Source organism: Jaculus jaculus, chromosome 19 (genome assembly GCF_020740685.1).
Source record: "Jaculus jaculus isolate mJacJac1 chromosome 19, mJacJac1.mat.Y.cur, whole genome shotgun sequence".
In the NCBI taxonomy this organism is placed as follows: Eukaryota; Metazoa; Chordata; class Mammalia; order Rodentia; family Dipodidae; genus Jaculus; species Jaculus jaculus.
In genome coordinates, this window is record NC_059120.1 from 44,134,435 (window position 1) to 44,160,185 (window position 25,751).

Sequence of the window (25,751 nt, forward strand, 5' to 3'; positions counted from 1 at the left end):
CATCCTGAGGGGACGACAGGGCACCACAGAGAAGACTATGACGATAGCACACTACCTGCGCAGAACTAGTTTATTCGGTACGATGGGGAATGGAAAAACAACAACAAAACTCTATCATATTTACAGTAACAATCAAACTGTACAATCTGATGGTTAGTATCAAGTTAGCATCCAGCATCTTTGTATTTTTAAGTCAAGTCATCAGTAGTAAAAAAAAAAAAAAAAAAAAAAAAAAAATCAGTTAAATTTTTAACCCTTTACAGGAATTGCTGCTGGGAGAGGGGAGAGGGGAGAGTCCGTGGCAGAAGTGCCAGAGGCCAGCCTTCCAACTGAAGGACAAGAACGCTTTCCTGCCTGTAACCTCTTTTCTCGCCACCTGCTCTAAAAGGAAAGTCAGTGACGAGTCTGGAATTCATGCTTAGAGTAAAGGGTGACTCAAATGAACGGCGGCTGGTAAAACTGAGGAAAGAAGTGGATCGAGAGGAAGGACGGATGGTAGGCCCCGAAGCCAGGGATGCTGGGTGCACACCCAACCTGCAGTGGCCACATCAGACCCCCCCCCTTGGGACTGGACACAAACCCATCCCAACACAAAAAGCAAATAAATAAAAATATATATTAACTCTCTCTTCACAGGGAGCTGGGGTGGAGGAGGGGAACAAGGAGGAACAGGACCTGGTCCTTTGAAGAAGAGAGCCAATTCCAGGAAGGGGTTAAAAATAGAACATGTCTCAGAGGCCACAGCAGGTCAGACAAAGTGGCATTTGTCTGATTGGGGTGGGGGAAGTGGGTGAGTGGACACCAGAACCCAGACTTGAAATCTGTACTTGAGGCCCCACGAGGCCACCAAGCCAGCTCTGTGCTTACTCTTGTCCTGGCCCCACCCACCCACAGCAAAGAAGCGCAACTGAACGTGACTGGCCTTCCCCGGGAGGGGCCGGCAGAGAGATGAAGCACTTTGGGGTCAGCAAACTGAGCAAACACCTGGGCTGTGGCACGTGGCCAGAGTCCAGGAAAAGGAGAGGGGCTAGGGCGGCCGTCTCTGCCTGGATGGGGGCACAGGCTTCCCCTTAATATGGTTCATGCAGCATTTGGGGGTCCAGGGGCGTTGAGTCCTTCTGCCCCTGGCCAGACAGGGCTTTCCAGTTCCTGGGAGAGGTGGCATTGGCGGGTGAGGAGCGCGCCTTGCCTGACCCCTCACCAACTGAGGCCTGCCCGCCAGGTGCAGCCTTGCAGGGGCCCGTGCCCCCCGGTGCGTGTGGCTTTGTCCTTTCCTTTTGGTGATGGTAAGTGAGGGGCAGGCCCCTTAAGAGTCCCTCTCCTCCCAGAGGCACAGCAGATGGGAAACTGAGGAGAGGCTGGGAAGCATCCTGGGAGGTCCTATCCTCTTTGGGAAGGGAAAGGGGAGTCAGTTTCCAGTGGATACATTAAAAAAAAAATTAATCCCTGAAGTCATGAAGAGTGGAGATCCTTTTTTAAATTCTTTTTTTTTTTTTTTCCTCGTTTTCTGAAAAACTTTGTCTTGGAGATGTTGGCCCCAGGGGTCCAAAGTGCAGTGAGGGGGCAGTTGGGGGAGGGGCTTGGCACTAGGCGGCCTTAGGTGCAAGGCCCAGGCTCTTCAGATGGAAGTTTCCTCGCTGTGGGCAGGCGATGGGGAGCAGGGGCAGGATAAAGCACAAGACGGGAGTGGGGCGTGAGCGCAGCTGGGGAAGGGAGGGGAGTCTCGGAACCACCACCGGCCCGGGGTTAATGCAGGAAGTTAAAGAAGAGAAATCTGGAGAGGCAGGAGAGGAGAGTGGCAGAGAAGGCAGACAGAGGGTTAGCTAGAGCAGAGAGACGGTGAGCTTTCACCAGAGAAAGACAGACAAGCAACCCCAGCGCCCTGCCCTCCCTCAGCTACCCTGGGCTGCGCTGCGCTGCACAAAGCCCGTGGGGTCTGGGGTCTGGTGCAGTCCGTGGAGCACCGCAGTCGGTGGGTACACAAGGGAACTAGACCCTGCTTGGTCCATCTGTCCTGCAACTGTCAGCTGCAGTAGCCTGAGGAGGCCCAGAGGAGGCTGTGTCCCAGCCAGGACCTCTGCAGGGGTCACCCCGTCCCGCCCGCCCGCCCAGCCCCACTCACTCGGAGCCTGATGAGTCCTCGTCCACAGTGCCTGCCTTGATACTCATGGCAATGGGCATGACCCCGTTCAGCTGCTCCTGGAGACTCTGGCGCGGTGGTGGGCGGGGAGGGGGCCCACCTCGGCTGCCCTCGCTGGCGGAGGAGGCCCGGGAAGACCCTGTGCCCTGCTCCAGGGGCAGCCGCAGGAGGCTGCTCTTCTCGCTGATGGTGGGCAGACACTTCTTCTTGAGGATGCCTGGGGACCAGGAGGAGTGAGCACGAGAGGCGGCTGCTGACAGGCGGACGGAAGGGGCAGCTGGGCAAGCACGGCTCACCTTTGTGGGGCTGGGCAGAAGGGCCCGGAAGGGGGCCCAGACACCCCTCCCGAGACAGAGCGTCTCCATTCTCCCGCGGCCGCTCTTCAAGGGCCCCACTGCCACCACTCTCCTTTACGGTGGTCCCAAAGTCTCCTGGCCAGGGGACCTTCCCAGGCCCTGGACCCCCATCTGGCAGGGAGAGAAAATCAGTGAGACCCCCTCCCAAGAAGACAGACAGCTATAGCAGCCGCCACCCTTGTTCCTGCTTTCCGAGAAGCCAAGGCCTCTTGGGTTCCCATTGTCCCCCCAAAGGCCACAGCCCTGGTGCTGGCCCACCCTTGGGGGTGCTGTGCAGGGGCACTCTCTCAGCTCCAGGACCCAGCAGGCTGTCCCAGCCCTGCTCGCCAGGGAAGGCGGCCTCTTCCTCCTCTTCCTCCTCCTCGCTGTCGGATGAGTGGGTAGAGGCATAGGAACCACTCTGGTCATCTTCCAGGGACAGGTCACTGTCAGAGTCCGTGTCGGGATCTGGGAGGTCAGGGAGGGATCACATCTGGCCCTCCTACCTCGGCCCACCCTCAGCAAAAGCCAGGCCCCTGCCCCACTAGGCAGCCAGGGCCTTCCATCCTCACCGTGCTGTTGGTCTTGACCTTCCAAGAACAGGCCACCTGGGTCCCCCAGGCCGGGGGGGCCCTGGCCAGGGTTCAGTGTTGACTCCTCCCTGAGAGGACAAGATTGTGCTGAAGGCTTGTCTCTCGGCTGGGACTCCTAGATCCTGCCCCGTGTCCCTTGCTGCTTCTGATCCCAGCCGCTGCCACCTGCGTTGGCCCTGGTCTCTACCACTCGATGACGAACAGCTGCCTAGCTGGCTTCAGCAAGGTGCCTCCCTCCCTCCCTCCCCACGTCCAGGCCTCACCTCAGCAAGAAGGGGATGTAGCTGGGCTGGCTCTTGCCTGAGCGGCTGGCACTATGCAGCGAACCGGCTGAGTCTCCATAGGGCTGGTACAGACGCCCATCTGCATAGGGGCTGGGGCAGTTGTACGACTAGGCAGGAAGAGACGGGTAAGTAGAGGAGAGGGAAGGGTTGGCACCAGGCTAGGAAGTGGAAGGGTGCAGAGAATTTACCTCAAGTCCAACCTCCCACGTGCCCACATCGTAAAACCTGCATTTTTGTTACTCCCACACTGGCCATAGCTGGGCATCACTGAATACCCCATATGTCTTTGGACTTGGGTATGTGATGGTGCCAGGAACTGTCTCCTAAGAGTATGCTGGGAGACAGCAAATGTACTGTGATTCATGAGGAATTCTCAAAGGCACAGCATTTGTTTCCTGGCTATGCATCTCCACCCACAGCCTCCCTTCGTCAAAAGCCTCCATGCCTGTAACAGTGTCTTCTGCACAGACTACTTCACCACCCTTCCTCCTTCCCGGAAGGGATGCGGGGAGAGAAGAAAGGAAGGGGGATCCCAAGACCAAAGGTACAGAGGACACACCGGCTCCACCACAGCCCTCCTGGGCTCAGACCCAGGCTTCCTCACCGAGGTCAGAGTGGACTTGGTGGTCAGAGCAGGGTCGGGACTGGGCTTTCGGCTGCAGGCAAACTTGAGTGCTTTCCGGACCTCCTTGCTGAGCACCACGTACGAAAGGAAGATGAAGGGGCCCTAGCAGGCAGAGGCAGCGGCAGTCAGCATAGCCGGGCTCCCCTGACCATGCTCCCATCCCCTAAACAAGGGCTGAACCAGGTACCTGGACACAATTGCAGGCAGCGAAGAGGTAGTGGAAGAGGAGGGTGTCGCTGTTGACAGACAGCAGCGCCAGTAGCCATGTGGCACTCAGCAGCAGCAGGACAGCGAAGGAGGGGCGCAGGCCCGAGCTGGGGACCAGGCAGCAGGTAAGCCTGCAGTGAGGCCCGCCGCACCAATGCCCACCCCATACCAAAACACCCGCCCATACTTACACAGGGCCTTTCTTCTCGAAGCCCTGCCGCTGGGCAGCACAGGAGGCCCGGGCTGCCAGGATGTACAGGAAGACACTCATCTGCACGGTGGACAGAGCTGTGAGGGGACAGACAGCGTCCACCCCTCCCCACGAGGCCCAGCAGCCTCAGCTCTTCCTGAAGGGGACCTGGAGGACACGCAGTCTGCTCACGCCAACTCACTCTCGGGCACTTACCGAGACGGCGAAGGCCACTGGGCCAGCAAAACTCCAAATGAGTGTATCGTAGATGGAGAGCCAGCAGAAGTCGGGGTTCCCGTAGCCCTCGGGGTCCAAGCCCACAGCTAGACCTGAGCATGGAGACAGCAGCGTGGGAGGTGATGACAGCGAAGGGAGCGGGGAGCAGCCAGGGGCCAGCAGGGCCTGGTGTGGGACACTTGGAAGGGCTCCGGGTCATCTGTCCACGCCCCTCTCCAGGAAGGAACCCAGCCCCTCAATGGGAGAGGAATCCCTGACACCAGGCTGTCCTGGTCTAGAGGGTGGCTTGCTTTGTGGGCTCGGGATACAAGGCATGAAGGCAGACATATAGCACCTAGGGAAATGGACCCTGCCAAGCCAGGACAGGAGCTGGGGTACCTGTGATGAAGGCAGGCACGCCCCAGCCCAGCATGTAGTAGAAGCGCATGGGGCCGGCGTTGACGTCGCGCACCTCCGTAAGCGCCCGGTACAGGTGCAGGGCCTCCAGCAGAGCCCAGGAGAAGGTGCAGAGGTAGAGGAAATGCAGCAGGATGGCAATCACTGTGCAAGCAAACTGGAGACCAGGCCACTGCGTCAGGGCAGGGCAGGCGGTGGGGGGGGGGGAGGCCTGTGCTGGGGGCTGCCTGGGAGGAAGCCTGGGCCAGGGGTGAGAAACTCTGGGATGGTGGGACATTCAAGGAGAGTTAGAAACTGGGGACCAGGCACTAGACTGGACCCTTCATCACTTCACTGCGACAAGAGACAGGGTGGAAGCTGGGCAGGGAAGAGGCCACCAGGGAGCTCAAGGGGACTGAAAGTCAGGGTGGAAGGTGGGGGTGGGGGGGTCTTACAGGGAGGTCAGCCTGGTTGATCCCCAGGAGGAAGACAAGCTGGGCCAGGCCTAGGGCAGCTGTGAGGTTGCGTCGGATGCCATGTTGGTTGGAGCGCAGGGCACGGAGGAGAGTGAGGAAGAGGAAGGTAACCAGCAGAGCAGCCAGGGTGACTCCAAGGGCCACATATGTCAGGGTCCGCAGTGGCAGGATCTCACCGTTCTGCAGGTTGGGTGGCGGGGATGGGGTGGGGAGGAGGGGGTGCAGAGGAATGAAGAGGAGTAGAGCCCGAGCACCCTACCGCCCCTCACCCGGCCGCCACCCACGCTGGCTGCCCCGTGGGCCCGACCTCCCGCCGAGACACGTCCATGAGCACAGCGAAGCTTGTCATGTGGTTGCACTGGCAGCTGACGTGGCTCTCGTTTCGGAAGACGACCTCACAGCCTCGGGCTGACCAGCCACCGGTGCCGCTGACCCTGAATGACAACGGTGGGGTCAGGGAGGCAGGAGGGAGCCGCCTAGGGGACCGGGCTTGCGGCCCGAAGCCTTGGGCCGAAGAGAGGTACAGACTCACAGAATAGAATGGTTCCAGAAGACGCAGATGGGCTTGGTCCTCTCTTCAGTCTCCAGCAACCGGAACTGGACCGTGACCGGCTTGTCCAAGGCACGGGGCAGGAGTTCCTCGTCATCGTGGACGCTGATGCTCACCACAGGCGTGTTGATGACAGGTCTCTTGGGGACTCTGACGGCAGGTAGGTAGGCACTCACCATGGCGGCTTTGGGCCCCTCCTTGCCCGGCCCCCACCTCCTCAGCCTCGTCCCAGCCACTCACCTGAGGCTGCGCTTGTCCGGGTCATAGTTGTGGGGCAGCAGACCGGCCAGGGTGCGGTAGATGATGACGCTGGCCACGGCCTCTCCCTGGCTCAGCTCTGGGTGCCGCCTCTGCCGCCGCGCCGACTCCTCGGGCTCTTGGGCGTCCCCAGGGCCCGCGGGCCTCACCATGGGGGGGATCTCTGGAAGCAAACACTACCAGACTCAGCCAGTCCTGCCCTCTGTGAGGTCCGCAGGGGTGCCTGGGCCCAGCCGTTGCCCCGTTCACGGCCCTCACTGACCTCTGAAGACAGACTCGGGCAGAATGACGGTTGTCTCGAGGTCTGGGGGCCGCTCCCCGCGCAGCGCCTCATAACGGGGCAGCTTGGCCCCAGCAAAGTTGCCCTTGTCCAGGCGCACTACAGAGATGACTAGAAAGCAAGCGTGGCCACAGGTTAGACCTGGGACGAGAGGGCGAGGCAGGCCCCCAGCGCGGTCACTCTTGGAGAGGCTCTCCTCACAAACCACCTCCCCAGCCTGGGCACCATCTCACCGATGTTGGGTGTGATGATGGTAAAGGGGCTTAGGTAGGTGTGCCGCATGTTCTGGGCAAGGGCGCTAGCGTAGGCCTCATAGTGCTGGAGCAGCCAGGCCGTGCCACCCTCTGTCTGTTGGATCAGCTCCCAGTGCCTCTTGTTGGCTGCATCCAGGAGGGCGCTGCCCACCCGAAGTAGATTCTGGTGGGGGGGGGGGAACACATGTGGTCACAGTCCACACCTGCCATTCCCTTCCACCAAGTCCTAGCCCAGCCCTGCTCCCCGCCTTTCCTGCAGCAGTCTGCACTGTCTCTCCTAGGGAGTCCTGTGTACGGCACCCCCACCCATCACGGATAGCCTGCCTGGCTCTTCCTCCTCACTGTGCATCAGGGCTCCCCACTCTGCCCTCGCGCTCCTCACTCTTCTGCAGGCTCTGAGTCCCCAGGACGGATCAGCCCTGGACACGGTGGCCAGGCCTCTGCTTTGGATCACCCCCACGCCCCTATGCAAACAGCTATTCCTGGGCACCAGGACAAGGTTGGTGAGAGGTACTTTCAATGCACCTAGGTGCCATACCAATGTGCCATACCATGGCTTATAGACTGTCACAGAGGCTTCACGCTGGGGGACTCCCCAAAGTCAGCGGGGTATCCCCTCTCACTCCCCAGAGCGCCAGGAGCAAGCCTGCTCACCCTGATCCCATCCACCTAGGCAGCCGTGCCTGCTCTACGTCTTACCTCGGTGAAGTGCACGTCCTGCGTGGCAGACAGCCCGAAGCCCCGCTGCGCACTCTCGTGGGCCAGCAGCCGTGTGGCCAGCTGGTAGGCCACCTTGACATCGCTGCCGAAGTAGCCAGCTGTGTGCTGCGTGGCATTGCGCAGGAGCAGGGCCAGCCGCTGGGAGCGTCCCGAGTCCAGGCCCGATTCATTCCGCTGTAGCCGCTCGGCCTGGATGCGGGGGGGGGGGGGGGGGACAGAGGGACAAGGGGTCAGCAGGAGGGTAGAGACTGGGGCTCTGAAGTCAAAGGGCTTTAGGAAATGGTGGCTTCATGAAAACAGGAGATGGGGCCGTGAGAAAGAGAGGAAGCTGAGAAGATGAGGGAGTCCACTTACGAAGCCTTTCAGCTCTGAGAAGGTGACCGACGTGCAGTTGAAGAGGCTTGGGGGGAGCCACCCTCTGTGCTCATCACAGTGGCGCACAGCAGTCCCTGGAGGGAAGGAGCCAAGAGGGCTGACCTCAGAGGAGGGCGGACACAGAAAGCCCCTGAGACCCGCTGAGGAGCTCTGCTGGGAGCCAGCACTTCATGGACCAGACAGGAGGCAGGGGTGCAGAACTCTGGAGCTAAAAACCTCTGCAGGATCAGCACGCTTTCTCTTACTGCCCACTTACTAACTCTGCTCACTGCTAACCTGAGGACCATGGCCACCCCTCATCTCATCGGGGGGTCCCATGGGACAGTTCCCTACGTTCCTTTTCAAGGCTCCTTCTTTAATGTGGCATAACTCCAGTAGAGGGGGCTGAGCCATGCGGGAGCCCTGTAAGGATCTGAACCTCTAGTTCCCAGCAGTGTAGGCTCCTCAGCAGTTTTGTTCAGCCTAAGTTGTGGTGCTCTGAGCTTATTGCAACAAGAGGCAAATAACACTGAGCCAAGGGAGATGGGACATGGTGTCTCCAGGAGGCAGAGGCCACAAAACAGGGGTCTCGGCTTCTACAGCTGGGGGCTTGCTATCCTCATTCCACCGGCAGTAGAGGTCAAGGCCCCAGTATCACATCATGGGCTTCGAACACCTACCGAAGGAGCCTTTGGGGCAGGGCGCAGCAGCAGGCAGCCCGAAGCGTGTGCGGGGCCACCAGATCCCGGCCTCAATGGCCCGCGGGCAGCTGTCATAATTCACTGCACGAAAGAACATACAGTCACCTATCTATAAGCGGCTCTGCCCAGGTGCCCCAGCCCTCCCTCAATATCTACAGATCCAATGCCAGTCTCCCTCCTGGCACATGGTGGGGAGGGCTGCCCACCTGTCCCAAGAGCCCACCTTCACAGCCATTGGTGGTGACCTCAGCAAAAGGGTTGTCACAGCGATCACACTGGCGCCCGATGACACCAGGCTTGCATGGACACTGGCCATCCTCAGGGTCACAGACTCGGGACAAAGAGCCTGTAGGATAGCAGTCACACAGGAGGCAGGTGGGACTGCCCGGGGGCCGGTAATGGTTCTCCTGGGAGGGAGGAGGAAGAGGAGTCACTGGCTCAGGATGTCCGTCCTGGATGTTTATGGGTCCTTCCAGCTGTGGCCTCTGTAGAAAGAGGCTCCCCACTCCCAGGTCCCCTCGGGAATAGGACATATTCAACAACTAGTAAGACTTGGAGTTAGACCTATCACTGAAAAGTCATCAGGCTGCAGACAACCTGAGTGGCTGGCCCGGGGCTCACTGGTTCAACACTGGTCCTGGGTCTTCCTGTACCCAGATACGAGGACCAAAAAAAAAAAAAAAAAAAAAAGCAAAGGCACAGAGCCCTCAACTCACTGCCTCCCCTCTCTAGAGCCCAGGGTGGCCATGGTGGGGCTCACTGGGGCTATCACCTTGCAGTGGCACTCGCCGCTTGTCTTGTTACAATCTGGGTCAAAGCCTCTGCTGGCGTCACAGTTGCACGGGCCACACGTGGGGTGCCCCCACCAGCCACGGGGGCAAGGCTGGTCAATTCTGCAGAAAGAGGCCCAGGCAGCTATGAGCCCTCTCTGCCATTCCCACCTGGCACAGCCACGTGTGGCTCTTCCGACCCTGGCCGCAGCTCGGCCAGGCTGTCAGAGCAAGGAGGGACACACCAGAGAGAGGGCCCTGGCCCACCTACCTGGTCTCACAGTACGGCCCGAGGTAATTTGGGGGACACTCGCAGAGGTAGCCGTGGGGAGCACTGGGCTTTCGGGTACACGCAGACTGGTGCTCACAGGGGTTCAGGTCACATACGTTAGTGCAGTTGTCACCATAGTAACCTGGGACGAAGAGGACCAGAAAGGCTCATTCCCACCCTACGCTGGCTCTCTTGTACCTAAGCCGCCCTCATCCACTTCCTTCCACTCTGAGCACTGTGCCAGCTGGCTGTGAGTTTGGAGTATAGGAGGTGAAGGCTCAGAGAAGTGACATGACTGGTCCCAGGTGACACGGCAGAGACATGGTGAGACCCCAGGTGCCTGCCCCGCCCCTGGGGCCCCTGACGCACCTGGGTCACAGCTGCAAGAATAGCTGTCCCAGTCGTTGCTGCAGTAGCTGTTGGCGGGGCACGGGCTTGAGTCACAGGGGTCCGGCCAGCTACAGCCTGCTTCCACACCGATGCTCTCCCCACGGCTGGGATCCAGACTGCTAACGCCCTCGGGTGTCTCGCTTACCCGCACGCCCTGGCGGTGGGGAGACGTGGGCGGGGTTGGTTTTCAGTGGAGCAGTGTTCTGGGTGGGGGGGCCACAGAATGGGAGGGGAGGGGAAGGGAGGGGGAGGAGACTCACCTGCAAGCAGCCTCGGAAGCCTCGGGCCACACCACCGGCTGGTCCAGGTACTCCACCCACTGTAATGTTGCTCAGGTGCAGTCCATGCAGCCGGGGACCCAGGTTACCCTCTGCCCTCTGCTGCCCATAGTCGAAAGAGAGGATGGCGTGGCCAGGGCCCCCACTGGCTCCCAGTGACAATTGGGCATGGTGCCAGTCACCATCGTTGGCTCGTCCTGGCTCCAGACGCAAAGACGAAGCCTGGAGCCCTGTACCCTCCACACTTAGCACCACGTGGCCCCCCCGGAGCTGCACAGGGGGAGAGAAAGCAGAACCGGGGGACGGCTTTAACCTTCTAGCCCACTGTCTCCTTTCTGAACCACTAAACTCATCCTTCTGCCGAGCCAGGACCAGATGAAAGTGTTTATCTTCTTTATGCCCGATAGATGGCAGCACTGGCCCACAGAACTGATCTAGCCACCTCTCCAGTTCCGAGACCCTGCCCCGCTGCCTGGGGCCCGCCACATGGAGGCCACTGTGGCCTTAATCAGGCCATGGCCTGCCCTGGCTCCCATTGTCAAGAATCACCTGCAGGGTGATGGTGCTGCGCCCCCTGGTGACAGCCTGAAACAGGACGCCGTCTGCCTGGCGTGTGCGGAACATGAGGCTGAGGTGCCAGGGCTGAGAGATCGGCAGCGAGAGGCCATGCCAGGCCACAAGGCTGCTGCCCAGGAAGCGCTGAGGGTTGGCCATTTCTGAAGAGGCAGATGAAAGATGACTGAAGGGCAGAGTGAGGAGAAGGGCAGGATGTCCAGTGTGGTGGTTCCACAGAAACAGGGCCTGCCTCTCTTTGCACCTACTCCCCTCGCTGTCCCCCCCTCCAGGGAATTTACCTGCCCTGTGCCCGCCCTGTATTGTGCCCACAGCCTGCCTCTCACTGGGCCCCTTTGTCTCCTACCTACCCTCTCCTGCTCTGCCCAGACATGCTTTTCCACCCACAGCCGAGCTTGCAGAGCCCTGCCCAGTCCCTGCCCCGGTTCCGTCAGTGTTCCCAGACAGTTGACAACACCCAGGCCTGGCCTCTAATGGCTGTCACTCCTACCCTGGGCACAGCTCTTGCCCCCAAAGCCCAGTGGGCACTCGCAGCTAAATGCGTCCCACTGGTTCACGCAGGTACCGCCGTTGTGGCACGTGTTGCTGTTACACACGTTCTTCTTGGTGGGACAACCTAGGATGGAGAGAAAGGGGCTCGAGTGAGAGCTGGCAGTGGCGGACGGAAGACCACACAGGCCGGTATCCCGTGGCGGGTATGGCTCCCCTCAGTACTGAGTCCCCAGTCTTGCCCTTATCCCCGGGTCCCCATACCAGGCACAGTGCCATTGTTGGCGATGAAGTCGGCCATGTCCACGTGTCGGCTGTCCACCTGCAGGTTTCTCATGCAGCCCACAAAGTGCCGCATCCGGACAGGAAAGCTCTCTGGTAGGTCAGGCACCCCACCCAGAAGCAGGGGCCCTGTCAGGTCTAGAGACCTAGGGGAGCAAAATGGAAGACACAAGCGTGGGTCAGAGCTTCTGGCTCGACTCTCACTCCATGCCCTGCCACCGGGCCTGAGAACAGAATGGCTGGGTTGAGACCAAGCGGCACTGCGGAGCTAGAAGGAGAGGGGCCCAACCGCACCCTCCCTGCTCCCCCGCCCCCTCCACAGGCCTGAATCTGTCTAATTCCCCAACGCTGACCACCGCTGGGAAAGCCGAAGGTGCATCTGGCTGGCTCCTACTCCACAGCCCGGCTCTCTTGACCTGCCCGCCCTGTATCTTGGCTCACACCATCCCTTGGCCCTTCCCACTGCTCACTTCTTGCTGCCACCTTGGGTGCCCTGGGCGGCACAAGAGTAGTTGCCCAGCACGGCTGCGAAGCGCAGAGCCACTCCGGTGTCACACCCATCCACGGTCACCACGGCCACCTTTTGCTCGGATGGGCCCTGCGGGAGCCCTGTCTGACCCAACAGCGGCTGTGGACAGGGAAAGGCAGTGTAGGGTAGTGGTGGGCAAGAAGCCCAGCACAAAGACCTCAGCACATGATCACATGCCTATGCAGGCTTACACCCACACCAAACACGTACCCAGAAAAATGAGACTGTCCCAGCGAGTGGCACATTCCCACCCTCTTCCAGTAAGAAGGGTCACGACCAAGCACTGCCCACCACACAAAGTACCACCCAGGGTTTTCTTTCTTTCTTATCATTTATTTATTTACTTGAATGAGAGAGAGAGAGAGAGAGAGAGAGAATGCCAGGGCCTCTAGCACTGCAAATGAACTCCAGATGCATGTGTCACCATGTGTATCTAGTTTATATAGGTTCTGGGGAATCGAACCTGGGTCCTTAGGCTTCGCAGGCAAGCGCCTTAACTGCTAAGCCATCCCTCCAGCCCTCACCCAGATCTAGATGAGCACATGAGCCAAGAACATGACTTTCCAGCGCCTCTAACCCAGGCTGCTCCTACCTTATTGTAGTATTTCAGCTGCACTGTGTGCCACTGGCCATCACTGACCCCTCCAGGCACGAATGGAGACACAGTGGTGGTTGACTCCCCTGGAGAAAAGACCACGTAAGCTTTCCCGGGTCACAGGAAAATAACAGAGAGTGGTGGAGGTGGGACCAGGGATGGGGCCGGACCCAGGTTTGCCTGGGGGGCTATGGAGGAAGAGCATATGGCTCGGGGCCAGGGGCATAGGGTTTGGGGAGCTGGGCGAGGACATGAGGTGTGAGGGTCACCTGCGGAGAAGGTAAGCTGGACCTGTTCCTGGATCACCTCAAGGGCCACAAAGTCATGCTTCTCATTGAAGCGCCCATTGTACAGCAGCAGCCCATTGCGCTCCTTGGTGGCAAACCTTAAGAGAGATTGAGGACAGAGAGAGCAAATGGGGCACCCGCCTGGATGCCGGTACCCCAAGCCACTGAGCCAGGACCTCCAGGGAGCGGGCACTACATACAAGCCATAGAGTCAAAACGGGGAAGACGACCCCAACTGGAACTCGGGCACCCTGGCTACCTATCCTTAAGGGGAGACCAAGGGGTGCCAGGCAGACCCTCATGGTGAGCACCATCTGCTGGCCAAGTGGCACAGGCTACCCCGGGTGCTCTGCCAGCACCTACTCCCCGACCTGCCATGGAATCTGCAGAGTCCCACACTCCCCCAGCACCCTGCACCCCGGTGCCCAACCACTCACGAGAGGGCCAAGGTAAAGTGGAAGCGCTGGCGCAGACCACGGAAGGTGATGAAGGAGCGGGCAGGGAAGCTGCGTGTGGTCACCTGGCAGTAGGGCTTCTCAAAGTCCCCAGACGGGCAGTCACACTTGAAACCGCCCACTAGCAAGTTGACGCAGGTGCCCCCGTTCTTGCAGACGCCTGGGGTGCATCGGCCTGAGCGGGCACTGACTTCACAGTGCTCACCTAGGGAAGAAGACAGGCAGAGTGAGGACCATGTCCCTGAGGGTACGGCAACTGGGGCTCCCCCGTCATAATTTGAATAGGAAACGCTTCCATGGGCTCACCCAGCTGGTGGTGCTATACTGGAAGGTACTGGAAACTTTAGAAAGAGGAGACTAACTGGAGGACATAGGTCACGGGGAGAGGAGGACACAAGTCATGGAAGGCTAAATCTGGTCCCAGGCCAGTTCTTGCCTTGTGGTGAGCAGCTCTGCTCCACGCACACAATAGCCCATGATGCTCTACCTTACCACAGGCTTACAGCAGAGGAGCCAGTGGTGCGTGGACCAAACCCTCTGAAACCATGAGCCAGAACAGATCTTCCCATCTTGCAATTGTTTTTCTCAGGTATATGTCCAGCAACAAAAAATCTGATTAACACATCCCTAGTCATATCTCCCATGGCTTCCTATGACCCCTTACTCTACTTCTAGACTCCCCAGCTCCATTTCCCTTTGAGTGGCCTTTTTTGAGATCTAGGACGTACTAGGACCCACCTCCTAGACGCTTTTGTTGGCACACTATGCCATTCCCATTGCAGTGGCACGCACGCGCACACACACACACACACACACACACACACACTCCCCTACAAGCTCCTTGAAGAGCCTGAGCCTCCCCACCAGCCATGGTCATCATCCACACAGGCCTGCTGGGCCCCTGATCCCAAGACTCTGGCCCTCTAGGGTAAGGGCCAGGAGGCAAAGGACTGGCGGGACATCCTAAGGGAGAAACCAACACCCCATCCCCACCCCTCCCTCTCTACCACTGGTGCTTTTGTCCCTGTCAGACACTGAGATGGGTTTCTTTCCCCGGAGACGGGACCAGGCTTCCACTTGGATTTATTTGTCTGAGTATGAGGTGGGGTTGGTGGTGGGAGGAAGCTTGGGGCTTTCCCTAAGGGAAGGAGATCTGGTACAGGCCTGGAGACCCCTGTAGCACTTGCGCAGTGCTGAAGGTCAGGGAGAAGCCCTGGGACAGATGAGGATTCAGAGCAGTAGAAATTCCAACAACATTAGATGGGGAAATCCATCCCCTTCCCTCTCTCACTCCCCGTTCTGATTCTAGAGATAGGGTCTCAGCTCCTGTGCCTAGTGACTGGCTCTTGTTTCCATGGAAACTGTTGTTCGCCTACACTGAGTCCCCCTCCCCATCCTCCTGGACAAAGACTCCCCTCACCTCCCCCAAGCTCGCCCTCCCCCCCCCCCAAACCCCAGCAGCAATAAGTAGCAGCAGCAGCAGAGAAGAGTCAAGTCTGGCAAGTTCTGGGCAAGAGGGTCCAGCCAGAAGGCCTGGGCCCCCTGGGCGGCAAGGAAGGAAGCGGAGCCACCAGGCAGGCTGAAGAGCAGCACAGTCTGCAGGGGGGGGTCACAGGCCCAGGGCAGAGGACAAAGAGGGGGCAGCAATGCAAAGACCCGAGGTCACAGGCCAACGGGGAAGCAGAAAGGCAGCCTTTCTGCCTAGGGCTACACAGGTGCAAGGTCTTTCTGGAACTCTCCTCCTTCCAAAGCCCTCCAGCTCCCCCAGCTCCTCAACAGCCTTCTCCCAAATGCGGGGGGGGGGTGGGGGGGTAGGAGAAAGTGGTGATTACAGCTTAGGAAGGGTGATCACTCCAGCAGTGGGAAGACCTGGTCCTAGGCCAGCGTCCCTTCTTACTGAGCTTAGGGGAGGCCTGGATCCAGTCACCACATCTGAGCACTTCCTGAAGCAAAAAAAAAAAAAAAAAAAAAAAAAAAAATCCACGAGCCAGCTTTTCTCCCTTGTGTCAAATTATTTAAATGACTCCCCACAACCACCTTTTGATGGAAGTAGATTGGTTATCTGCATAGAAAATTACTGAGGTGGAGGGAGGTTAAATAACCTGCCTGTGTTCACACGGCTAAGAGCAGGCAGAGCTGGACCACAAACCCAAGGGCAGGGCTGCGGACCTCAGTGCACAGCAACCCAGCGGGGCCAGGGCCCTCCTCGTGCCTTCTGCAAGGCGGGAACCTGGGGGGGGGGGGCCGAAGCCCATCATTAGCCTAGTGGGCGCTCGGACCACAGGCGTCAGCCCGGGGTGGGGTGGGGTGGCGCTCACCGGTGTAGCCGTCGCGGCAGAGGCAGGTGTAGCCCCCCTCCCGGCTCCGGCATCGCCCGTGGGGTCCGCAGGGCCGCGAGTAGCAGAGGTCCACCTCGGTCTCGCAGTAGTCCCCGGTGAAGCCGGGCGGGCAGCGGCAGCGCAGGCCGCCCACCGGGTGGATGGGCCGGAAGAGCACGGAGGAGGAGGCGATGAAGGGCGCGGACGAGTCGAAGCGCAGCACCGACACGCAGCGCATGTAGTTCTCGCACGGCTCGCGCAGGCAGATGTTGTCGTCGAAGGGCAGCACGCGCTGCGCCGAGATGGCCGTCAGCAGGCTGCGGTTGAGGTACAGGCGCTCCTGCAGGTCCTCGGAGGGCAGGAAGGGGGGCCCGCCCCCGGGCCCCGGCGGCCGGCCCACCGACAGGCTCACGTTGAGGATGTGGCCGCCCGGCGCGTCCGTGTCCCGCTGCACGTTGAACACCACCACGTGGTCGGGCGGCGTGGCCAGCGTGGCGGCCACCGCCTGGATGAAGAGTCCCAGCAGCGGCGACAGGAAGCGCTCCGGGGACATGTCCTCCAGGCGCAGCGTGATGCTGTGCGTGAGCATCTCATCGGTGATGATGGTGACCCGCAGCGCGCACTGCGCCGTCACGCTGTGCACGCCGTCTGCGGAGGGGACACGAGCGAGGTCAGCACCCGACTGGGGCTGGGGGGGGGGGCGAGGTGGGAAGAAGCCACAGACCCGGGACTGTGGACGCGGGAAGGGGATCGGGCCCTGGTGTGGCAGCGCCAACAGGAAGAAGCAATAGGAGGGAAGGAGGGTCCAAGAGGAGATTGCATGGGGAGAAGAGTTCAACCTGCACCCTAAATGACACTCAAGAATACTCCTGTTTCAGCCGGGTGCACGCCATTAATCCCAGCACTCGGGAGACAGACGTAAGAGGATCACCATGAGTTCGAGGCCAGCCTGAGACTTCATAGTGAATTTCAGGTTAGCCTGGACTAGAGGGAAACCTTACCTCTAAAAACAAAAAACAAACAAAAAGAATACTTGGGCTGGAGAGATGGCTTAGCGGTTAAACGCTTGCCTATGAAGCCTAAGGACCCCGGTTCGAGGCTCAATTCCCCAGGACCCACGTTAGCCAGATGCACAAGGGGGCACAAGCGTCTGGAGTACTCTTACAGTGGCTGGAGGCCCCAGTGCGCCCATTCTCTCTCTCTCTGTCTGTCTGCCTCTTTCTCTCTCTGTCTGTTGCTCTCAAATAAATAAATAAACAACAAAAAATATTTAAAAAAAAAAAAAAGAATACTCCTTTTTCTAACTGGCATTAAGATGCCCGGTCACGGCGTGGTGGCGCGTGCCTTAAATCCCAGCACTGGGGAAGCAGAGGTAAGAGGACAGATGTGAGTTCAGCGCCAACCTAGGACTACAGAGTGAGTGCCAGGGCAGCCTGGGCTAGAGCAAGAGCCTACCTCCAAAAAAGAAAGAAGGAAGGAGGGAGGGAGGGAGGGAGGGAGGGAGGGAGGGAGGGAGGAAGGAAGGAAGGAAGGAAGGAAGGAAGGAAGGAAGGAAGGAAGGAAGGAAGGAAGGAAGGAAAAGAAAAAGGCTGGAGGGATGATTTAGCAGTTAAGGTACTTGCCTGCGAAGCCTAAGGACCCAGGTTAGATTCCCCAGTACCCACATAAGCCAGATGCACATGGTGGCACATGCATCTGGAGTTCATTTGCAGTGACTAGAGGCCCTGGTGCACCCCCATTCTCTCTCAATCTCCCCCCTCTCTCTTTTTTTTCTTTCAAATAAATAACAACAACAAAAAAGCCAGTATGATACATCACTTGTGAGCAAGCCACTCCTTGAAGGGTTAAGCCTTATAGGTGAGTAAGAAAACTTCAGCCAGTTGTGATGGTGCATGCTGGTAGGAAAGTGCTGAAGGGGCAGAGGCAGGAGGATCAGAAGTTCGAGGACAGCCTGGGCTACAATTTAGAGCCAGGCATGGTGGCGCACATCTTTAATCCCAGCACTCGGGAGGCTGAAGTAGAAGGATAGCTGTGAATGTGAGGCCACCCTGAGACTACATAGTGAAACCCAGGTCAGCCCGGGCTAGAGTGAGACCCTACCTCAAAAAACAAAACAAAAAGAAAAGAAAACTTGAGCTGCAGAAGTGAAAAGTGCTCTTTACATATTTTCCCAGTACTCTGGTATATGACACATCCATCCATCTGATATTTATGCATCTTGCCATGCTCCAGCCTGCTCCCTCAGCTCAGGTACTGGGCTTCCCTGCACAAAAGGCTTCCCTGCACAAAAAACTTCCCTGTTTTATTCTCTGATTGTTTTTCTACAGGGCCCAGGGTACCTTGAGAGCCCTACCCCTCACCCTGTACATCTCGCCACCACCAGAACCTGGGCCCGACGGTGCTCCTCACTCCTGTACTGCAGATTAAGTGTAGGAGGCAAACTGGGTCAGTGGGACAACTGGTCCCCCTCCCACACAGCCCTAGGGCTGCTTCCCTGTAGGCCCACTGTCCCCATGGCAACACCCCACACAAAGCCTCCCTCCCTCGATGCTGTGCAGAGGCTGGGGGACCCCACCCCAGGAAATCTAGCTGAGCCACCTTAACCACCGGTGGCAGTACCACCCACTGGTCCATGCCAGGAGAGAGGGAAAGTGGGGGTGCAGGATCCGTGCAGAGATGGAAGAGCCTGGGGCAGCTTCTACTGGAACAGCCCCCCCAACCCCACTGGCTGGTCTCTGCTCTGGCACTGGGGCCTCTAAGCTACTCATCACCCACTTGGCTCATGGCATTGCACCCAAAGGCCTGCCTGCCATACCCGCAGGCAGCACACTCACTCACAAACGGCCAAGTGCTAACACACTCGCTGGTGTCTCACTCCACCCACACACCTGAAGCTCAGAAATGCCAGACACACCTGAATGCGCATACTCATGGAAGTGGGTCTTATTTAGCTCACAACGCTGGGGCCACGAGAAGGGCAATAGGGAACACCCCTACATTTCGTGTAGCGTGATGTAGATGTTTATAGCAAGATGCTGGCGAGACTCTGCAGTCTCCATAGTGTCGAGTGGGTACTGAAAAGCCCAGCAACAGAGGATGCAGAAAATGGCACCCAAACAGGAGGGACGTTGGACCTAGCGTTGCCAGGGTAGGGTGAGAGCAGGAGAGGAATATAGGGACGGTTTCTGTATCTGTGTCACGCCTACTTGAGGGAGCTGACTACCCTGGCAGGGGCTGAGCAGCTCAGCTGCGCAGGGACGAGCTGAAGATACGACACTCACCTCAGCTGTGCCCTGCGCTCCCGGCCTGCCTCCCCTCCAGCCTCAGCACTGTGGCCCTATGGTCAACTGTATTCACCCTGCTCCTCCAGTTCCGCCCAGGCCCCTAGACCTCCAAGCCTTCTGGGCTGCCCCGAGCTCCCTGCTCCAAGAGATCTGGCCCTGATGATCAGGCTCCGGCTCCCTCACCTCCTTCCCTCAGAACCCAGCACTCAGGCCCAGGGCTGGTGCGGGGGGCGGATCCCAGGTGGGCTGTTCCCTCCAGGCAGAAAACAACACAGGGCTGGGCGTGGTGGCACACACCTTTAATCCCAGCACTCAGGAGGCAGAGGTAGGAGGATCGCTGTGAGTTCCAGGCCACCCTGAGACTATGTAGTGAATTCCAGGTCAGCCTGGGCTAGAGTGAGACCCTACCACCAGAAAATCAGACCACCCCGCAAAAAGAAAACAACATAAAACTCTACACATGCAGTGCTCCTAGACCAGGGATCAAGAGGCCTTGCTGCCCCTCAACCCTGGGAACAAGTGCTGTTCTCTGTGCCCTCCACCATCCCAGGCCCTGCCAGTGCCCCTCTCTCAGCATGTATCTGTTGCTTCCCATCTGGCCCACCATCTGTGGCCACCTGCCCCTTCTGCTATTGTCCCCAACTCCAGGGGCCAACTCACTGCTCTCTCTCTCTCTCTCTCTTTCCTCTTTGTCTCTTCTTCTATGCCTTGACCTGACCTGAGTCACTCCTCAGGTCCAAGGGGAGGATAGGAACGGGTATGCTGGGTACTTCCCAAGCTCTTCTAGAGAGGGGAGAGAGCTGGGGCAGACTGACTCAAGAAACAGCACCTGGGCAGGTGCCAGGATTAAAATTCTCAGCCTTTCTTCCCCTGGTCGGTGTGCCAGTGGAGGCTCTGCTGGTCTGGGAGGTGAGTGGGCGTTAGGCAGATGCTCTCGCGTGGCCTAGCAGAGGAAGGCAGCAGCCACGGGTCCTGGGGCTGCAGGAAGCCGCCCAGCCCAGGCTGGGGCAGCTGCCATGCCGTCCTGGGGAAGAAGAGGAAGAAGACAGGCCGAAACACAGAGCTCAACAGGGAAAGACAAAAGCCCAGGAAAAGAGGGAGTGGGGCAGAAGGAAGGATGCAGGAGCTGAAAGAGGGTGCAGAGCAGCAGGGTCCACACGGGCAGGGGAGAAGGGAGGAACAAAGAGCCAGAGAAGGAAAACAAAGGGTAGTGGGCGTCAGCGCCCCTCGCCAGCCTCCTGAACTTTGGGGTTGCCGTGGTGACTGCCTCTAAGAGTCAGGGCTGAGCGGGGGAGGGGACCAGGGATGAAGGGACAGCTCCTGCAGTCTTGGGTGCTGTCCCGGACTTCCCCTCTAAGGGGACTAGGGATGGGGGCGATCGTCCACCTTATCCCTTGGTGTCTAGCCACACTCACGTGCTGGTGGTGGTGATGGGAGTGGAGGGCGGGGGAGTCCCTTCCCCAGTCTCTAGTCTCTAGTGACAACATAGATAAGGCTGCCCCTCCTCCTGGAGAGGAACTGAAGCTTCAGGAAGCTCAGAGGCTGGTCTGTAAGTCTCTGAAAGCTCACTCTCCCTGGTCCCCATCTGGTCCCCATGGCCACCTAAGGGGCGGGGCAAGGAAGCATGTGTCCAGCAAGAAGCATGTTGGGGCCGCCCGCCCCCGTCCCTGCCATCGTGCGAAGGCTGCCTGTGCCTACCTCTGAGAGTGTCACCAGCAGTCCCCCCCCCACCCATGGTCTCAGTTGTTCCTAAGCTCAGGAAGGCACTCAGCAACTGGGCCCAGTGGTCCTCTTCCTTGTCTCTCACCCACACAGCTGACAGAAGGGACCGGGCACCATCACCCAGTCTCCCTCTTCTCCCCCGGCCCTGCTGTCTGGGGAGTCTGCAAGCTGAGCGCTTGGCCAAGCAGCAGGAATGCCCAGCCTGGGCCCTGGCCAATTCCCACACCCCTAGGATTCTGTTCTCTCCCCACCAGTTCCGAGTCCCTGGGGGTCTCTGAACACAAAGCTCAGCAGTTCTGGTGCATTCTGATCCCCTTGCCCGGTTCCCCGCGCCTAGGCTGGTTATGGCCAGCAGGGAAGGCCTGACGCCCTGAGAACAGTTTATAGGGAGCCTAAGGGGGCTCAGAAGGTCTGTCCGCCTTGGCTTCACTGCAGCCCCACCCCCAAGCCAGACCCTAACCAGGGAGTCTGACAGTGGGGTCTGTTTGGACAGAGACAATAAGCTGTGGCCTTACTTCCTGCGGGAGCTCTGAAGGGGGAGCCAGGCCAGGCTCTTTCTGCCTGGAGGGAAAAGAATGCACTAGACAAAGTCCATGGTAGCCTATTCTGCAGCTCAGCTGGTAGCCAGGGTTGGGGGGGGGGTAGGCGGCAAGAGAGGATGGCAGGGTTCTGACCCTTAGGTGAAACCCTGTGTCTCTGTGGCCCTCTGTCCTGCCAGGGCTTATGTGAGATCAGAGGATCATCCTAGTGGAGGTAAAGAGGTGCAGAGAGGCCAATTTGTGCCTTTCCTCCAAGCCCAAGCCATGGTCCTCCCACCCCTCCCCCAGCACTCCTGGCCTCCTAGTCTTCCACGCGCCTTTTTTCACAATTCTTGGCAGCCATAGCCAGGGCAGCTTCACAACACTTCCCCCAGCACGTCACAGGCTGGTAGACAGAGGGCAGCCAACCGAAGCAGCCCAGCCCAGCCCGGGGCAGCAGGCGGGGCCTGCGCCAGCTGCCAGAATTCCTGGGGTTTCTTCCCAAGCTGGTTTCTACTCCCTCAGCCTCCGGGGTGGCCACTGGTAGCGAGATGGGACACTGGCTCCTTCTTGGATGGCACTCTACCTTCGACGGTTGCCCAGGCCTTCCCATTTCCCTCCCCAGGAGCGAGTCCCACCCCGACATCACCGGGGGCCCTTCCTTACCTGACACCAACACGCTCATGATGGCCTCCAGAGGCCGGTTGTTGTCTAGAGCTCGGCTCAGTCTCAACTCTCCCGTGGAGGCATTGAGCAGCACCAGACTGAGTTCATTTCCCCGCTCAAAGCTGTACGTCAGGCTGTCTGAGATGTCGGGGTCATGGGCAGGCACCCGGCCAATGGCACCCCCGGGGAAGCTGCTTGAGCGATTGGTGACGTAATTGTTGAAAAGGATCTCAAAGTTGCCCAGCACTGGTGGGTTGTCATTGCGGTCAAGGAGGCGGACGTGGACGGTAGCCCTGCTGACCAGGGGAGCTGACGTGGCCTGGATGACCAGGATATACTCAGGCCGGTCCTCATAGTCCAAGTCCACCAGGGCAGTCAGCTCCCCAGAGAAGATGTCCAGTTGGAAGACCTCAGGGATGTTGCCCTCCACAATCTGGTACATGATCTGGGCGTTTGTTCCTTCATCCGGGTCAGTGGCTGTGACCCGAGCCACGGCTAACCCAATGGGGCTATTCTCTTCCACAAACACATCAAACTCATCCTGCTCGAAGACAGGTGGGTTGTCATTCACATCCAACACGGTGACTGTCACTTCCATGGGTGTGCGGGCTGGAGGCATCCCCTTATCCACTGCGTATGCTCGCAAGACGTACTGGGCCACGTTCTCCCGATCCAGCCTCCTCAGTGTCCTCACGATGCCCGAGGTGGACTCTACGATAAAGTCCCCGTCTCCATCATCCCCTCCTTGGAAGGTATAGAAAACCCTGCCATTAAGACCGGAGTCCCGATCGGTGGCCGAGATCTGCAGGACGCTGGTGAAAGGGGGCACGTCCTCATAGACACTCCCCTGGTAGGAATCCCGCAGGAACTGAGGGGCGTTGTCATTCACGTCGTTCACCAGGATCTCCAGGTAGGTGGTATCAGACTTCTGCGGAATGCCATTGTCCCGAGCAGTGATAGCCAGGGTGTAAGACACCTGGTCTTCGTAGTCCAGCTCAGCCTGCGTGGTGACAGCACCCGTATCTGCGTCGATGCGGAACTGGGGGATGCTGTCCTCCATGAAGTAGGTGATGCGAGCATTCTCGCCCGTGTCCTCGTCCGTGGCACTGATCAACACCACGGTGGTACCTGCTGGCCGATCCTCGTTAACGTTGACCGTGTAGTGGGAGCTCTGGAAGACGGGGCGGTGGGTGTTGGCGTCAGTGACATTTACCACGACCTGGGCTGTGTCCTGCCTCGTGCCATCGGAGGCAGTCACAGCCAGCACATACTGCCGCTCGAGTTTGTAGTCCAAGGGCAAGGCAAGGGAGACCAGGCCGCCACCGCTCTGGCTGGTGATGGAGAAGCGGTTGCGGGTATTGCCGCTGGTGATCTGGTAGGTGATGACGCTGTGGGCATCACGATCCACGGCTGACACTGTCACCACACTGGTGCCCACGGCTGCATCCTCGTTGAGCCGCACTGTGTACTCCGGTTGGGTAAAAGTCGGGTTGTTGTCATTGACATCCAGGACGGTCACACTGACGCTGGCGGAGGCGGTGAGCGCCGGAGCGCCGTGGTCTCGGGCTTCCACTCCAAAGCTATAGAAATCAACCTCCTCCCGGTCCAGCTCAGCAGCCACAGAGATCCAGCCTGTGCCATTGTTGATGGTGAAGGGGAAGTCATGGCCAACCCCAGCCAGGCTGTATTCCAAGCGAGCATTGTCACCAGCGTCCGCATCAATTGCCTGCACGTGGAGAACCAGGTAGCCTAAGGGGACACTCTCCAGGACGGTGGCCTGGAAAGGAGTGCTCACAAAGATGGGGGCATTATCATTGATATCCAGGACTTGCACTGTGACCAGGCCAGAGACGTTGGAGAGTGGGGGCCGGCCACCGTCCTGTGCCCGGACTCGTAGGGTGTACTCTTTGGTCGTCTCATAGTCAAGTGGGCTTACCACATCCAAGGCCCCAGTCTGAGCATCCAGATAAAACTGTCCTCTTGCATTACCACTCATGATGCTGTAGTGCACCAGGGCATTGCTGCCCTTGTCTCGATCTGAAGCTGTGACACGGAGTACTGGGGACCCTGGAGTCACATCCTCCCGCACCTGGACCACATAACGCTTCTCACTAAACTGGGGAGCATTGTCATTGTCATCCTCCACAGACAGGAAAACAGCAGCTGTGGCACTCCGTGGACCGGGGTCCCGACCCTGGTCACTTGCCTCCACCGTCAACTTGTAAGATTCCACCTCTTCCCGATCCACAGGGCCACGGGTTCGGATCACCCCAGATCGAGGGTCAATCTCAAAGACTTCTGAGGGGCTGCCCCCAGACCCGTCCAGCAGGCGATAAAGAATGTTGGCATTGGGAGGGGCATCACCATCCGTGGCCCTGACAGTAAGTACTTCATAGCCCACCTCCAAGTTCTCCCTAAGGCTTTCTTTATATTCCTGCTGCTCAAAGACAGGGTCGTGATCGTTGGTGTCAGTCACCAGGATGGTGAGTGTGGCCAGGGCACTCCGTCGTGGCATGCCATGATCTTGGGCAGTAACCCTGAAGACGTGGGTGCTCTTGGTCTCCCGATCCAGTTCCTCCGCTGTGGTCACAGTACCAGTGATTGGGTCCAAGGAGAAGAACTGATTGGAGCGGCTATCGAAGAGGGCATCCATGGTGTACTCAAGTCGGCCTGCTTCACCCTCATCTGGGTCGATGGCCCGTAAGGATGCCACAGAGGTACCTGCTGGCTGGTTCTCGGGCACTGTGGCCTGATAGCTGGGTGGCTGAAACTGAGGGGCTGTATTCACATTCCTTTTCCTGCGTCCACCCACTGATTCGTCCGCGGACCCTTCTCCAACCCTGAGACCTGGGGCCTGTGCCAACTTGCAGGATTGGCATTTCAGACGAGGAGCCTTTAAGCATGGGTGCTCTTGGGGCAGGGTCAGTTTGCCCTGTGGAGAAAGGTGGCCTCCAATGCCAAGGAGACGACAGCTCCAGGGGCAACCTTCAGGGGCTGGCGGAAGGGGAATGTGAGCCCCTGATTCTGGACACCAGACCCTCAGGCCATCGTGATGGGGTACCAGGTGGCCGGTCAGCTCAGTGCCCGTATCCCTGCAGCGGCTGGTGTAGAGCCAGAGGTTCGAGGCGGAGGCTGGGCAGAGCCAGCCCACGGGGGCGCAGGTCCCCGAGGAGCCGCGTCCCCCCGACCCCAGGGAACGACAGGGCCCCACTTGGTCTCCCAGCAGGGTCGGCGACGGCAGCAGCAGCAGCAACAGCAGCAGTGGCGGCGGCGGCAGCGGCGTTGGGAGGAGGGCGCTGGCAGACCGGCTCCGCATCTCTCCCAAGCTCGCGGCCGGCCGGCTCAACAGCCGCGGCGGCTCCTCCTCCGGCTCCTGCGGGCCCCGCAGCGCCTCATGCCCGGGCCGGGGCGCCGGTCCCCGGGGGCCACCTGTGCGCCCCGGCGGGGCCTGCGCCTGGATGGCTCAGCGGGGCCGCGCGCTGCGCCCTCCGACGCGCCGGGCTCCCGGCTCACCACGCTGCGCCTCCACCTGCGCCCGCCGGCCCCGAGCTGCTCGCCGGGCCGGCCCTGCAGGTCGCCCGGCTTCCGCGCCCAGGCGGTGTCCGTCCCCTCCGCCCCGCGTGGGATCGCCCACCTGCGCCCGCGGAGTCGCTCGCTCCGGCCTCGGCCTGCTCCGGCCGCCGCTGACCAACCCTGCGCCACCCGCACGCTCCCCGCGTCCGCGTCCGCGCCGCCCCGCGCCGCG

General features: G+C 59.5%; 1 protein-coding gene across 4 annotated transcripts; it reads right to left on the reverse strand.

The window, feature by feature from the left end:
• Positions 1-52: 52 nt before the first annotated feature.
• Positions 53-25,334, reverse strand: Celsr2 (cadherin EGF LAG seven-pass G-type receptor 2). Of its 4 annotated transcripts, none has more exons than XM_045138144.1 (34): positions 22,007-25,334; positions 15,817-16,464; positions 13,481-13,703; positions 13,026-13,141; positions 12,754-12,842; positions 12,103-12,260; positions 11,615-11,778; positions 11,352-11,477; positions 10,838-11,004; positions 10,271-10,558; positions 9,990-10,164; positions 9,621-9,762; positions 9,352-9,472; positions 8,803-8,986; positions 8,559-8,660; positions 7,879-7,973; positions 7,504-7,713; positions 6,784-6,967; positions 6,533-6,661; positions 6,253-6,433; positions 5,995-6,162; positions 5,770-5,896; positions 5,442-5,642; positions 4,990-5,164; positions 4,591-4,703; positions 4,376-4,455; positions 4,165-4,291; positions 3,957-4,079; positions 3,332-3,459; positions 3,048-3,136; positions 2,755-2,943; positions 2,437-2,607; positions 2,123-2,357; positions 53-1,387 (listed from the first exon to the last, which is right to left on the reverse strand). In XM_045138144.1, the coding sequence occupies exons 1-34, from the start codon at positions 25,320-25,322 to the stop codon at positions 1,381-1,383; spliced, it is 8,751 nt and encodes a 2,916-aa protein (XP_044994079.1). In that variant the 5' UTR covers positions 25,323-25,334; the 3' UTR covers positions 53-1,380. The 4 variants fall into 4 exon arrangements, with proteins under 4 accessions (XP_044994079.1, XP_044994078.1, XP_004659102.1 ...); XM_045138143.1 differs by having other exon boundaries at positions 53-1,637; XM_004659045.2 differs by having other exon boundaries at positions 53-1,774.
• Between the last annotated feature and the right edge of the window lie 417 nt (positions 25,335-25,751).

Bases quoted from the DNA above. Each gene is read 5' to 3' on its own strand.
- Celsr2 (XM_004659045.2), bottom strand. From the start codon at position 25,322: ATGCGGAGCCGGTCTGCCAGCGCCCTCCTCCCAACGCCGCTGCCGCCG. The intron at 11,478-11,614 runs GTATGGGGACCC...TCTCCATCCTAG, and splicing joins CAACAATGGCACTGTGCCTG to GTTGTCCCACCAAGAAGAAC. The intron at 2,608-2,754 runs GTGGGCCAGCAC...TCTCCCTGCCAG, and splicing joins CCTGCACAGCACCCCCAAGG to ATGGGGGTCCAGGGCCTGGG.